Here is a 15,476-nt window from a genome sequence, read left to right on the forward strand (position 1 = left end):
TTTTGGCTTCCCTTTTTCCGGGCCTTTTTTTTTTTCCTTTCAACCCCCCCCCCCCCCACCCCCTTACATTTAATAGCGCCGGCAGTGGTCGTCTGTTCTCAGGCGTGGTAATTGATACAAAATAAAATGCATTATTTGTATTCAGTCAGGAGTATGAAATTGCATTCAGCGGGCTGAAGCCTGAACTCATTTACAGTTTTCCGAAGCCGGGCTTTCAGGAGCCCTCTTTTCAATTTGAAGAATACCTTGTCAGGCAGGAGAAGTAGTGGGAAATGGGAAAGCACAGCGTGCGAGCCCAGCGCCTTCTGATTGCTCATATTTTAAACTGGGAGCATGTTAAATAACTTCCATCTTCAAAGGGTGGTCTCCGAAACCCGGGATACAGGGCATTAATACACCGACAATATCGGCTCGACACCCGTTTACGAGCGACTCGTGTTTCTTTGCTGGTTGAGGGGGAGGGAAGGCGTCGGGCTCTTCACTTCCGAGCTGCTTGACCCAAGGACGGCAGGTTATTACCTGGAAAGGGCTGCGATCGTGGGGGTTTTACCACAGGAGGTTAATTCTTCAGCTCCCCAACGTGCGTGGCCGAGCCGCGCGCTCCTCATTTCTCAGCGCTGGTGAGAAGGTTTTGTCGGTGCAATTTATAGCCCTGACACGAGGCCGAGCTGCAGCCAGCGTGCAGATCTACCTCCCCGTTTCCTAACCAGGATCCTGCTGGCATCCTGCCTGGGATTGGTGTGGCAGGATGCAGTTTCATCACTGTTTGCAGGATCGGGGCGTGGTGGTTGAACCTGGAGTGGCAGGGGGGGGGGGGGACGCTCCTCCTACACCTGCCCTGGGGACTGGTGGCTTTGGCATGTGCCTTGGCCTCGCTGATACGTGGGAATGAGCTTTTGGAGAGGAGGGGAGAGTGTGGAAGAGCTGGCTTTTCCTCTCCCAGCAATGGGCCTTCCTCCCTGCCCTCTCTCCCCAGTGCAATTAGAAGTCCTCCGAGCTGTGAGAGCTGACATGATGGGGTCTTTTTGTCCCTTTGCGTCAAATGGAATAATTCTTTCTACAGTGAAAGCTGCAGATGAGGCCTGTCCCTGTGCTGCTTGCCTTGTCTTTTCTGAGGGGAAACACCGAAGCATTTTGAGAAATTACAGTAGATGTGAGCAGGCCTTCCTGGCTGCTGTGCTCTCTGGAATTTTTTTCCCATTATATTTACGAGTTTTCTGGATTTTCACAGGAGTGTGAAAATCAACAAGATGCATTTTTGGTGCTCCATGGCAGGCCTTGCTGGCACAGCCAGGCCCCTTCCTTGCCAGCACCTGGCTGCACTATGGCCCGTCTCAACGCAGCAATTTTCATGTCGTTGCTGCAAAGGAGGGGGTTTTTGGTGGGGGGTTTTTCTTCCTTTTCAGTACCCAACATAGGAAACCTTTAGTCTCAAACTGGAGGTAAATATTTAAGACATGCAGTAGCTAACTTGCATCTGGATATTAGTCAGTGAAGTGTATTAGGGAAGAACAGAACTATTTCTTTGTCAAACAGGCAGCTGTGTAGAGATTTAACTACTCAAAAAAATCAGAAGCTACCTTGTACATAGTCTTGGCTTGATATTTTTCTAAAATATTTATTCATCTTACATGCAATATGGGACAAAACCCAAGGTTTTGGAAACAGCCTCACTTTGCGTGGGAGCAAGCGCTTGAAGTCAAGTGTAGGATGTTCTGTTAAATTTTATTATTAAAACCAATACCAACCCAGCAAAGCAGAAATGCATTTTGTACTAATCATAACCAAAAGATCAATTGCAGGTCAACTGAAAATACATTGCCAGCCTTGGGGAAAAGTGGGGATTTAAGGTTCCTTAAGTATTTGCCGTGTGAAAGGAGTCACATGGAGTAATTTCAAGTACATCATCGTTTGCTGAACTTTTCTGAAATACAGCAGTTGGATGTTTCTTGACTGAAAAAGATCAGCACTACTGAAAAAGCAGCAGTTCATCTATCCCCAGCCATTACGTGGGCCAGGGAACAGGCTGTGGGTCTCTGTGAGAAGGAGGTGTCATCAACCTTGAATTTTTATTGGGCTAGGCGAGCTAATTGGTGGGAGAGGGGAGAAAATTACTCTGGCAATTAGTTCTTAAAATTGTTGCATGTTATCCTACCCTGGCCAATGCAGTGGAAAAGTGAACACACTAAACATGGGATTTTATTATTTTTTTTGTCATTGGGAGCCAGTAATAAGTGACCCTTTATCCCACACTATTAATTGTATCAGGCACATAGTAGTTACCTTATTTGCCCTCCTTTATTGCCATCAGCACCTTTTCCCTGTGTGTCTGTCTCTAATATTAATGAAAGCAGTGAGTCTTCAGGGGGTGTTGGGGTATTTCTGTTCTGTTATGTATTAAAATGTCCTAGCGTGACACAAGTTAATTTGAGGAGCAGTAAGATCTGGGTAAGAAGCAGCAATTGGGAGTAATAAAGTGATTTCCCATTGTTTTTTGTGTTCCAGCTGGCCTGCTTCTAAAATTGATGCAGAGTCCTGTTGACTTAATATGGCTGGAATCAGAACTTCAGACAAGTTGCTTTTTTGGACCTCTTTGAAAAAGCAGTGGGTGTTGTTAAGAAGCTCTCCCGTAGCCTTTGGAAGTCAGTGAGCTCAAGAAGTCAGCTGCTAATAGATACCAAGGGTTCTAGCTTGGATTCTAGCAATCATTAATTCGAATTATGCAGTATTTTTATTTTTCCTTCTTTTTTTTTTGCCCCCCCTAAACTGCAGATACCGGATTAGGAGATTCTGTGTGCTCAAGTCCCAGTATATCCAGTACAACAAGCCCCAAGCTCGATCCACCTCCTTCACCTCATGCCAACAGAAAGAAGCACCGTAGGAAGAAAAGCACCAGCAACTTCAAAGCTGATGGGATCTCGGGCACAGCTGAAGGTAAGGTGGAAGTCTGAATTTTGAAAACCCTGCTCCAAAGAGCAGTGTTAAGTACAACTCAGCTACACTGTTGGCTTTGCATACAGAAGGTCAAGAGAGTTGTGCTGAAGTAGAGAAATTAAAGACTGGTCTTTTAATGAAGGCAAATGGTCTGAGGCATCACACAGTGGTGAATTTGACTGTCTGAAGCATTTGGAAATGGATTTTTTTCATAAATACTAAAGTCTCCCAAGTTAATATGGAGGTGGAAGATCTTTAGCCGTAGAGTACAGGCACACTTGGAAGAAGATTTTAAAGAAGTCAGGTTCACTCAGTAACCCAGAAATCATGTAAGAACTTGTGCATTTTTTTCAGTCTTACTAAATCTGATGTTATCTCTTCTGCTTAGACACATCCTGGGCTCTAGAATCACAAATGCTTCTGATGCCTGTTATTGTTTGAATATTCAGCTGCTCGTGCACAGATTGAGTTATTTGAGGTTAAAAAGGAAAAGGGGAGAGTTTAAATGTTTGGGTTCTTTTTTTAAGAACCAGAAAGCAAAAGCCAGAAAGAACTTCTCTTTTTTTCCCTTAGTTTAGCTTACTATTTCCAAGCTGTTCAGTGGCCTTCTGAAGGAGTAACAATGTGTACAGTAGCCAGATATGACATAAAACATACTTGTATCTTTAGAAAAGAAGAAAAGAAACATGCTAGGATTCAACCAAAAGAGCTCCAGAAAAAATAGATGAGCAAGTTGGCAAGCTCAGAAACTGGGGAGTCAACACATAGGGGGAGATGAAAAAACGGAGACAATGGAATAACATGGCTGGAAAAGGGGAGTGTTGTGTAAGAAAAGATGTGGTCGTAAGCACTGGAGAGTGAAAAACAGCTAATTCAGTATCAAAGAGCGTTGGAACAAGTTCTTTAAAAAGGATGACAATTGCAGACAGCTGAAGAGACATTAAAAATAGATGTGATAATAGTATACAACTGAGAAGGGGCATGGTAACTACTACTTAGTCATCCTTATTTTCCATTTATTTAATTTCTCAATTGCACTTCTGTCACATGTGGAATTTATTTCCCCAGCTGTCTATACAAATCCCTTTTTAAAAGCCCTCAGCTTTTTTTCATCATAGCTCCTGTTGTGTTCTCTTTCCAGTCGTTTAACTATCTTTACTGTTAGTTTCCCCCTAGTTTATGGCCTGAAGCCAACTTTTATTTTAACCTTTCATTTTTAATTTGTCATCTTTTTCTTTTTTTTTTTCCTAACAATCTCTTTTACGCCACTTGTTTTCATATCTCCATGGCAAGTTATAGAGGGGGTTTTTCAGAGCGCTCACCATTGGTCCAAGACTATTTTGTTGAAGTCAATATGAATCAAGACCAGCTGGATATCAAGAGCCTTTGAAAATCTCTTTCTAAGTAGTTAATACCTGTGTGTTTTCTTTCTCCTGGGGAGATTATTTTCACAAGTCACTGGAGCTGGAGCCTGTGTGGTCCTGGGCTGCAGCAAGCCATGGGGGATTTGTAGTTGTGGTGCCTCTTGTTTCTAAAATCGCTCTTATTTGGGCAGGCAGTATGTGCCTACATCCTTCTCTTTTCCACCTTGTCTCCAGCATCATATTGTGCTAGTTTGAAATTCTTTTGCAATAGCTTTACAAAACTGTCCCCTTTCATGTAAGCAGGATAAATATGCTTCCAGAAGGATGAAAGCTGCCTGGCAGGCAGCACCAAGCGACACACAGAGAGCCTTGAAAGCTGCAGTGGGTGCTGACACCTGCTCTCACCATCTTCCTATTTGTATTAGCCCATCAGCTTGCTTTGAGCTGCTTCTTCTCACATGCCTTCTGAGTGGGGCACTCCCTTCTGGCCTGGGGCTCCCAGTTGTCTGGCTTGCTTGGCCCACAGTGCTTGTTCAAGTATTTGTTTTTGTAGCATCTCTGAGAAAGCACAGCCCAGTGAAAACCAGCAATTGGCCACCAGAACAGAACTGCAACTTTTTATACAGCGTTCTCAGCATGTGTGAGGGGAACTCTGGGCATCCTTCAGCAGACAACTAATCTTCCTGGCCCTTGAATCCTTAGCAGGCTTGGGAGGAGATGGCTGACAGTTAGGACAATCAGCCTCGTCTGTCAGCAGAAGCTGAAGGAGAAAGCAATGAAGCGTGCTCAAGTTCTCTGTCCTTTTTGAAGAAGGGCATCTCAGGAAAAGTACTGATTGCAGATTCCCATTAAGTACTTTCCAGCAAGACTAACTAAGGCTAAAGGCTGGGGGTTGCTTTTTCTAAAGGCTGGCACGTGACACTTGCAGGCTCTGGCTGTATTTTCTGGTACTTGTGTTGGGGCAAGGCAGGAGTTAGGCTTGGTGTGCTCGGTGGTAGTGCTGGTCCTGTGGTGCTGAGTGATGGGAATAACTCCAGCCCTGGGAAAACCTGTGTCACCAGCCAGCCTGCTGTGAGGAGGGGTGTGTTTCTGAGGTGCTTCAGGCTCTGAGGGGTTTTTCTGCAAGTAGTTGAATGCAGCATTTTCACATCTGTCTTGCAATTCAAAGCCGTTTTCAGTTAAGTAATTCAGCTTTTCCTCAGGAAAGGCTTATTTCCTTGTTCTCCAGCACTTGGCTACAAATCTCTTCAGTGACCTAAAAGATTCCCTTTTTGATTTTGCTTCCTCCACACTTGCCAAGAGCATAGATTTAAACCCACAGAGGAATACTACGGTTTTGAAGACCACAAATCCACATTAAACAGTACAAGGAAGAGAGATGCATGTTCTGAGAGATGCATGCTTTGCCTTGGCAGCTTTGATCAAGGGTTTGAGATTGCAGCAGGTGCCTTATTGAAAATAAAAAGCTGCAGAAGGCTGTGGTGATAATCATGGGAGAACTGTGTATTGCTGCCTTCTGGAAATCCTGAACTCTCTGTGGAAAGGAGGAGGAGGATCCTCCTGCAATAGCTGTTCTCAAACAGTTACAATGGATCAGAGTTGTATGATTTGGGTAATTCTGGATTTTGTGGTGCCTTCCTTTGGGTCCAGGCACATTTCAAGCATCAGCTTTCAAACAGATATTCTGGGTTCCTTCATTTTTTGTCTGTAGCAAAACTGAGGTGTTCAGTGAGGTTTAAATCTGGTCTTCAGCAAACTAGCATTTTTACTGCCCTTTGTGGTCTTTTTTTCTCCTTGAACGTGCCTGCTTTGATCATTGACCTCTGCCCAAGTATTCAGATATCACGATGATGGACACTAGTGAGCCCAGGATGATTCACTAATTCCAAGGACTGATGCTCATCTCTTTTATGCCCTTCCATAAAGGTCATGCTGATTCTTCTTTCTCCACACTATCTGCACATGCACAGCCCTCTCTTTCTGGGAACGATTCTTTCATCCTCCTTGGTTTATCTTTCTGCTGGGTTTTCTCAGCAACAAAACCACTGAAGCAGCCATGCTGCAGCTGGCTGGACAGGAAATTTTGGTTCCTGTATTTTGGAAAATGAGATTCTCGTGACATTTTCCCGGTGCCATGAAACCCAGAGAGAAGTTTTTGAGTTCTTGGTACAGAACTTGTCACTGAAAAAAATGTCTCAGTGTTTTTGAGGGTAGCAGCAGGACTGCTTACATTAGGCAAGGTTCCAGCAGCCAGCAGTGTTTCTCCCACCACGTCGTCTAAACTTGCTCGGAGCGGGATGACCCGGTGCCGCTTTCAAAGCGGAATCGCTGCTCAGAGCCCCGTCTGTTTTAGTTCCCTTGTGTTGCTGCATTCTCTGGAACACCTACTGATAATGGGAAGGGTTTTCAGCTTGAAAACAAGGAGAAGAATTAAAAAGCTTTCTTGGACATACTCTTCACAGAAAGAGAGTGTTTATTTTTTTCTTACTGCTGTTAGTTTTAAAACTTGGCGGCTGTGCCGGCGGGGACCTGCCTGCCCTCGACCCAGCTCGGAGGAGTGAGGAGCTGTAGAAGCTGAATGCATTTCCATGTCAGATCGAGCTCATCCACCCTCTGCAAGTGCTGCATTGACTAAGAGCTCTGGCCAACAGGGCCAACAGGAGTTGATGGGAGAGTAATAGAAGTGCTTAGTGACTCCGTAGACATTCCAAACTCTGTGTTTCCTCTGCAAGTCTGCATTCTTCTTCATCTCTGGTTTCTAAAGAACTCTTGAAGGACAAGCAAAGACCTTTTATGTTTCTTTTCAGAACTGTTTTCTTGACACAAAGGCATTTCTTCTCTGCCCCTGGTGGAAGTAACAGCTTTTCCCTGGTCTGTTCTGGTCCGTGCAGTCTAGCCCCCAACTCTAGGTGTGCACCTTCAGGCCTGTAGCTGAGGATGAACCTCAGGTTACTGAGAAACTGCATTTTTTATTTTCCTGGGGTGAGCTGAAACATGTCTTTCAAAAGCTTGTGTTCTCCACAAGCATGTGTTGTAACGCTGTTAACATCCTCTTCTGAATCTCAGGGAGCATTGAAGATGAGCTATAGTTAAGTTTGAAATGAAAATAAGTTCATCTGTTTTCTGGGGATGGAAGAAGAGGGTTTAGTAGCAAGAAGCAAAAATTTCCCTGCTTTCATCTGCTTTCTCTACTGCGTGGGGATGAGGTGCAAAAAGCCAAGGGAAGTGCTGGTTTATTCCCAAGGCATCTTGGCACCTTTGAGCCATCCCAAAAGCTGGATGACAAAGGCAGGGAGATGCAGTTCTTAGCATCGGTCTCTGCAATCTGTGTAACACCTGAAAAATGGCTATTTTGTGTAAATGGGAAGCAGTCCAGCCGTTCCCTGAATGTGCTGTGTGTGATGCATGAAAACCCTGTGTGCATTTTATCTGCAGCTTCTCACCCTGAGCTCTCCTAAGTCTAATCCCTCAAGCACCCTTGTGTTTTGCATGCTGGAATGATTGAAGCATGTTTGGCTCTCTGCATGGCTGTGCACAGTCTTCTCCAGACAGTTTTAGCACACATTTCCTGAAGTGCATGCTTCTAGCAAGTGTGCTGTGGCCAGACTGAGCTGAAAAGTTTCTTTAAACAGGTATTTTAAAAATTCATTGGGAATTGAGGAAATTTAGTGGAAGTTCCACTGAGACAGTTCCATGAAGCAGATTCGAACAATGAACTGCAGTGTTTGTGGGAGAGTAGAGTTTTCATTTGACAGATGGACTTGACATTGTTGATGCTGATACTTAGTTGAATTAAGGACCATGATGAAGGGATATATTTTTACTTGGTGCTCCTTTTTTTTTTTTTTTTTTTTTTTTTTTTTTTTTTTGGCTTTTTATGGTCTGGAAAAAACCTTCTGACATTGTCAGAGGACAGCATGTTCCAAAACCTTTCCAGCACAAAAAGTCACAGCACTGTCACTCCCTTTTCTCTGCAAGGAGGATGTGAAATCTAATCTCTTGACCTGCAGCTGCAGCAAGGGCAAAACTACTCACCTATTAAAGAGTTTGCAACCTTTGGAATCAAATCTGTTAGATGTGAAGGTCTCTGTATGGATTGTGTTGCCTGAGCACAGTACTAAACTGCCACCAAATGTTCTTCTAGTAAAAGCTCTTTCATGTCTGTTGCAGGATAATTAAGTGTACTTCTCTGTACAGGCAGATAAGCATTGTAGAGTCTCCACAAAAGTTACTCCTGGTAATCAATCTTCTCATCTTGGGGATTTTGCCCAGTCCCTGGAACTCAGTTATCAATAATGACAACCTGCTGCCTCATAGGAGCAAGTATGGAAGGGTTCTTGGGAAGGTGTTTTTAATTTTGGTGAGAATGCAGGAATATGATCCGGTGAGATGAACAAACATGCACAAATGAAATAAAGCCACAGTGCTGTATGGAATTAGGGAACAGTCTCCATCATTCCACTCCAGGTATCCCTGTGGCAAATGTGTGCCTTAACAAGAGTGTGTTTAATCTAGCTTGTTTCAAACCTGTTCATCCATCTAGCCCCATGCCAGCTGCAAAGCCCATCCCAACACTCTACCTGTGCCCACAGCCTGGGCTGGGGATGCACCAGTTAATTAAAACTGAAAAAAAACCCACAAAACTGGGTGTGGAAATAATTTAAGAACAAAAAATGAAAAACAAAATACAGACCCAGGTCATTTAGAGGAGTAATAGTTTTGTAATTAATTTAGGGCCCCTGCTGACTTTTGCTCATGTGCTGTTTGTTGATCCCCGTATCATTTTTCCTTCTGTGTGTTAAACAGTTCAGAAAATTCAGCAAATAGCATTTTGCTGAATTGCATACTGCACACACCAAAAAAAACCCCAAGTTCTGCTTTGCTGCTCATCAATTGATCTGAAGTTTAGCAAGATTGGTTTTAGAAGGACTTCAGGAGTGTGGTTGGTAGTGTAGGCATCCTTGGTTGGAGGATTATCATGGGAGAATCACAAGCCTTTCCTGATCCAGCTGTTCTCTAGCTGCTTTGTGGATCAAGATTTCATAAAAGCAGAGCTTAGGTGGCAAGAAGAGAAACAAAGTGAGCAAAATATCTAGCTGTATTTTTTCCTACCTGCATGAGAACTTTAATTATCAGCCCTATGTGACCGTATTTGTTGTCTGTAGAGCCAAGAGCTTGTTGTGATTGAGGCATATTGCAGGGGTCTGAGAGGTAGTCACCTGTCCAGTGTCACAGCACTCTTGGGTTGTCATTCCAGTGCTCAGCAGTAACTCCATTCAGTGCCTCCCAGGAGATAGAGAGCTGGCCAATTGCTGTGCACCTGGGAAACAGGAGGGCAGAAATTAATAAAATGGAGATCCAGTCTTCAGAGAGTTGCTTTCAACCAAGGCATAAAGGTCACTTGTTGAGAAACCTTCAGCCACGGTCGTCGCAGCCTTTCTGACATGAAAGGTTTGCTGCTGAAAGACATTTATGTTGATGCTGAGGAGTGAAAGACAAGGGAGGTGAAGCTCATCTATTGTTTTAACCCACTTCATTGCAGACTAAACAAGTTGAAAGATTCCTTCTTCTCTTTAAAACCCACTGTTAGCTCAGGGTCAGAAGAGGCTGCTGGGTCCACCTACCTGCTCAAAAGGAAAAGTGTCACAGTAAAAACAGCAGGAAAGGGGGTTCTGGAAAGGAGTCCCAGGTGGAACTGGTGGTGGCTGTACACACCAGCACCTCTGGATATCCTTAGAAAGGTAACACCTGCTTGGGTCTTCCTACATTTCTCTGCAAATTGGTCTCAGTCTTAGGACACTGTGCTCTGCAGACTGCAGAAGGGAGGGCTGTGTGTCCTCAGTGCAAGTGCTGTGCTGGGATTTGACCTGTTTTTTTGGAAAATGAAAGATATTTTAAGGAGCTTTATAGTTGAGTGAAAACAAGTGCCACCTTAGCATTTTCCTGGCCTCAGGGAATTAGTGTCTTTAGAACTATGCTGTCAGCCTGGGACACAGACCTGAGCTGTGGAAAAGGTTCCTGATCACAAGATGGTGTTTACAGGATAGCAAGAAGTACTTGTAAGATACTAATCCTGCTACAGAAGCTACTTCTGTTTTATTACTTAAGTAACAGTGTCTACTTCAAAAGTTCCTTGCCAGTTTTTCCAGAGTGGTAGACTGTGTCACTTCATTATGAATCTCTACCCCTAAATTCAAATACCTTAAGAATAAAATGCCATTTATTAAATGAAAAGACTAAAGTAAGGTCATCGTGTTAAGTACAACTTAGTTCTCCTGTTCACCACAAAACTGAACTCTGGAGTCAAGGTGTCACAGTGTAAAGGAACAGACTGTTTTGGTGCAGAAGGAAGACTTAGTGTTTGAAGGATGCCCTGTCCTCAGTTTTCTGTGTGCATGGACTCATCAGCCTCTTGGAACTGAGCTCCAGAGGTACTTTGGGAAGAAGCTGCCTTCAAAGAGGGAAGTCAAAGTAATCCCCTTCAGACAACCTTAAGCAGCTAAAACAGAACCACTAGGTTAGACAAACATGAAGAAGAAAAATCCGTGAAGGTCTCTTAAAATAAAGATTACAACCTCTCTCAGGACACCCCCAAACCATGGTCAGTTCTGGAAGGTGTAGCAGGGGACAGGTTGCAGTTCCTGTGCTGCCTGTTTGTAGGCGTCTCCCAGGAGCTGCTGGTGGAAGCACAGCAGGCCAGGAAGACCTCATGCCCCAGCCTGTGGTGACTCTTGGTGTGCTCTGCTTCTCTACCACATGCCTTGCTAAACTGATGTTTGCCTTAGGAGGCAAAGGGCAGCTTGGAGGGGAGGGTTGATGGGATCCCAGTTGATTACAGGCTTTTTTTATTATCCATAATACGCGACGTGAGATTAATGGCAGTGGTTTGACTGAGGGGGTCTGCCAGGCACAGCTGAAACCTGGCATTCAAGGGGGAATGTGTCAGCAGGTCTGAGCTACACTGGTGTTACAAACCACACTCTTGGCATTATGCTAAAAAGAACTCGTCATCAAGTGGCACACACAGAACAGAATCTAGAAATAAATTAGTTGTGGTTTTTTTTATTGATAGTTTTACTGCACAGGGACAGACTCTTCACATCTCGGTAGCTGCAACCAAATCCTTCCTTCCCTCCCTTTTAGTGCTGGTGGGATTTTCTTCCAGCTGTCTTAGGCTTTAGGATTTAGTGACAACCTACAGATTGAGAAGTATTTCTACCCTCTCCTTTTAATGGCTTTGTTAAAATGTTCTTGGCACCTTTTGTAAAGCAGGTCCAAACCAAAACTGAGGAAGGTGGCCACGTGTATGAATAATTTTACTCAATGAGTTGTTGAATATGCAAAAATTTCTTCCAGGAATTTTTCTTTAAGAAAAGTGGGTGCAGTGCAAAAGCCTGAGCAATTTCAAGTTGTTTTCTTTGAGGAGATGGTGATTTTCCCTTTGTGGTTTTGGTTCTTCCAAATGTTCATGCTGAGATTGACACACTTATTTTTTTAAGAGTCGTTAGGCTCATCATGTGGTGATCTTCAAAGGATAGGTTGGGGTGAACTGAGCATGAGGATTCAACCTTTCCTGGGCCACAGGTTGCAGTATCAGCAGCATGTGCCTTGGCCAGTGCTGCAAGCCTTGAGTTCTTGCTTGGTGGTAGAGCCCATGGGAGTCCGTGTTAATGGAGCGTGACATGCGATGAGGTGTGGAGCTAGACTTCCCACCTGGCCCTGAGAAGGGGCCTCCAAAGGTTCTTGAGACTGAAAGGCCAGGTGCAGAGGACTGTGGGATGGGATTTAATCTTCCATGGATGTAGGTGCTGTGGATATAAGTGGATGTTCTTATCTGTGCTGGGGTTTCCTTGCCCTTAAGCACCGAACTCTTATCCAGTCATAGCAGCTTTCCCTGTGTGAAAAAATGTGGCTCTGGAGTCCAGTTTGGATGCTCCATGGGATTGATGTCAAGCACTTCCAAAGACAACCCTGTAGCAGTGCTGTAGACATCTTTTGATTTCCAACTCCTGAGCAGTTAGTCATTTCAAACCTGTATTGTTTTGCCAAGTTTTAATCAAGTAGATGCCTTAAATTAACTGTCAAATTCACTGAGCAGATACTTGTTATCTTCCCATCTGAAGCCTGTGCTGCAGATACACATGCTGTGCATGACATGAGTGGAGAGTTTGCTGCATGTTTGTTTCATACTCTGTGCTTTCATCTGCTGCTTTCAATCCCTCCACCTTTCTCTTTACAGAAACGGGTTCCTTTTGATAGATGCTATGCATTATACGTAGCCTGCAACTCCAGTGAAAGGAGTAGGTGAAAAGAAAACTTCAACAGGCCTCATCATTGACATTTCCCACCACTTCCCCCTCTCCAAAAAAAAAAAAGGGGGAAGAAGAAATTAATAAAGGTTTCTTTTGTGAGCGTGAAATGGAGAAAACTGGCCATTGGTCTGTGAGGTAATAGGCTTTGGAATGATATGAAAATCTATCAGATGATTAAATTAAATGACATTAAATCCTAATTCACGAAAGGAGAACACTGCACAGTTTAATTCTATTTAATTTTTGAGGGGGACGAAAAAAAGAAAAGGCAAAAAAAAAAAAAAAAGTTGGAGTTTCTCTTAAGCTGATTTCTCTTGTGCTCTTTCTTAAAAGTGCCTTTCTAGTTGCCACACAGCGACGTGATCATTATCTGTCACCTCGTCGCCTCGCTGCCTCCACACGCAGTAAAATGCAGGGGAAAAAAAGAGGGAGAGAGAGAGAGGAAAAAAAAAAAAAGAAAGCAGAGGAGCTTGTGAAGTATGACTTCCTATCCCAAGACTCATTGCCTGCGATTCGTACCGCTTGACAGTAATGATCTTATTACAGTACTCTGGACCTTGAAGAGATTTCAGGAGGAGAGCGAGAGGACGCGCCTCCGTGTAATCAAGTGGCGCTGAATATTCCACGCGGTTTTGATCACACACTGATTGGGCACAGTTTTAGCCCATCTTCTAGTCAATTATGCATGGCCCCTCGTGCTCCTGTGCTAGTCCCAGAAACATTGATAGCTGTTGTCTGGCGGGGGGCTGGCAGCCAGCCCGGGGTTTTGAAGTGCAGTCATTCCAGGAGAAGTGCTTTTTAGTTGGAATTGATTACCTTTCTTTAGGTTTTTGCTTAATGGCAAAACTGTATTGGAGAGGGCTTCAGGTGAAAAATGGACATATTAGCCATTTAGAGTAGCTGAACTCCTAGTCAATTTTTAGCTTTCCTGTGTTTCCATCTAATTTGTATTTAATGATGTAACGTTTGATAATATTTGAGATATTTCACTTCCAGTTGCTGCTGAGCCCACACGTTGAGCACGTGTTAAATTACAGCGTGTCTGTTTCTAGGTGTTTAGAATTAATCCAGTTTAACCTTCGGGCTGTGAGAACGTGTCTTTTTTGGCACCTGTTTCAGGGAGCCTTAAGTTTAGCTGCAAGTGGCCACAAAGATGATGTTCCCAAGTGCTGTTTTCATCCCATAATGAGGATAAATCTGCTTGCTTCAAAAGAAGCAAAGGGTCAGTAGCTGGGTCCTTAGTTTAGATTCCCTTGGCTCAGAGGCTGATGAGGCTTCTGTTAATTTCTTGCCTATAAAAACGTCACATCTTTCTTAGTTCAGATTCCTCCTAAAATGAGAAGAAAATCCTGAAAGGCTTGAATATCAAACCTGAACCACTGCATAAGGAAAACAGTCTCAAGCAATGCTGCTTGTTCCAATATTTCCAGTCTTGTTTCTCACATTTCAGCATCCTACAATATGCAATTTTTGGATGCGTGTGGAGCTTGGAGAGGTGGGAGGAGGACTTGGAGGAGGCTGAAGTACGATGTATTAGCCATGTGTCAAGTGAAGAGCATGTGTTTCCCCTGCTTGGAAGATGCTGTGAATGGCAGTGAAAGGATGCAGTCAAAATACTCCAGTAGCACCCCTCATTTTTATTGCTGCTTGTCAGTCTGATTCTGCTCTGCCTGCCTGCTGCTGGCTGAAATAATAAAGCAGTTCTGCAAAAAGCCAGGGCAGGCAACCAGCCTTTTCTGAAGCCATTTCTGCCACTAAATGTCTCCCTCACAGGGCTGCTTCCTGCAAGGTCCAACAGAATTTACAGAGTTGCTTAAATGGCCAAAATCTGAAGGCAAAGCTCAGTCACTCCTTAAACTCACAAGTAAAACCTTCCTGGTGGACCTTACCCCTCTTCTACTGCATCCCTTCAGTTGGATTGTGGGAGGCTTTTTCCTAAAACTAACCCTGTGCTGGCCAGTCCTACCTCTTAAAAAGCAGCTTGTATTATTTTTATTTCTTCTGTAAGATCCATTTCTCCTGTAAGATCTATTCTTGCTTACTGTTCAAGGGCCAAACGAGAATTTAGAGCAAAAAAAGCCAGTCAGTCTTGGTGGGTTTTTGCTCTTTGAAACAAAGCTGTTGGGTTTTCTCCCAATGTTTTCAGGTTCAGCTATTGCCTGGAATTTCATATCCTGGTTGGAGCTGATGGATGTCCCAGCAGCCAGGATTGCAGTGAGCTCCTCAGCCTTCTCCTGCCTGCTCTGAGGGACAAGTCTTTCAGGCTGGGAGGGGCTTTGGTGCTTCTTGCATGGGGGGATTTTCTACCAAGCTTTGAGTGCCCAAGTAGTAATAAACTGGAAGGCCCACAGTCAGCTCTTAATTGTCTGTATTTGTTTCCATTAAGGAGGTAAACACCTTAGAAAGGTAAACTTTTAAGGGGAAGAAATTCCACATCTTTGGCTGTGTTGACTTTCTTTGAGTGGTGGACACAGGTGGTGGAGCCTGCTGCCAGCTCTGCTCTGCTTCACCTGAAGGTTGTTTATCTGAGGGCTGGGAGGAGACAGTGAAGGGATAGATTCCTCAGCAGCAGAAGATACCTTGCTAGCATCTCATGATGGCTTAACAGCAGGATGTATGCAGTGACATCAGCAGCTCCTGTGAGGCTCAGGCATAGCCTGGCAGATTTCCCATTAGAATGGGATGCTGAGATGTGGGAAATACCCAAATGTGTTTTAAAAATAACCACATTTGATAGAATGATTCTCACCTGGTATGCTCCGGTGTCCAGGGTACCTCGGAGAAGAGATTGTTTGGCACTTGGCAGCATCATCTTCATGGGGGTTTTCAAGCTGACATGGCATTGACTTGACTTTGACTCCTTTGC

The 15,476-nt window shown here is 44.0% G+C and overlaps 1 protein-coding gene across 1 annotated transcript in view; it reads left to right on the forward strand.

Annotated features, from left to right (window-relative positions):
* The window catches only part of AGAP1 (ArfGAP with GTPase domain, ankyrin repeat and PH domain 1), a 243,146-nt gene that overhangs the window by 162,237 nt on the left and 65,433 nt on the right, over positions 1–15,476 (forward strand). Inside the window, exon 11 of the mRNA XM_010007801.1 lies at positions 2,773–2,934. Within this exon, the coding sequence (XP_010006103.1) occupies positions 2,773–2,934 (162 nt within the window). The remainder of the gene's footprint in view (positions 1–2,772; positions 2,935–15,476) is intronic.

The sequence above is a fragment of the Chaetura pelagica genome, unplaced genomic scaffold (genome assembly GCF_000747805.2).
Source record: "Chaetura pelagica isolate M959 unplaced genomic scaffold, ChaPel_1.0 scaffold532, whole genome shotgun sequence".
In the NCBI taxonomy this organism is placed as follows: Eukaryota; Metazoa; Chordata; class Aves; order Apodiformes; family Apodidae; genus Chaetura; species Chaetura pelagica.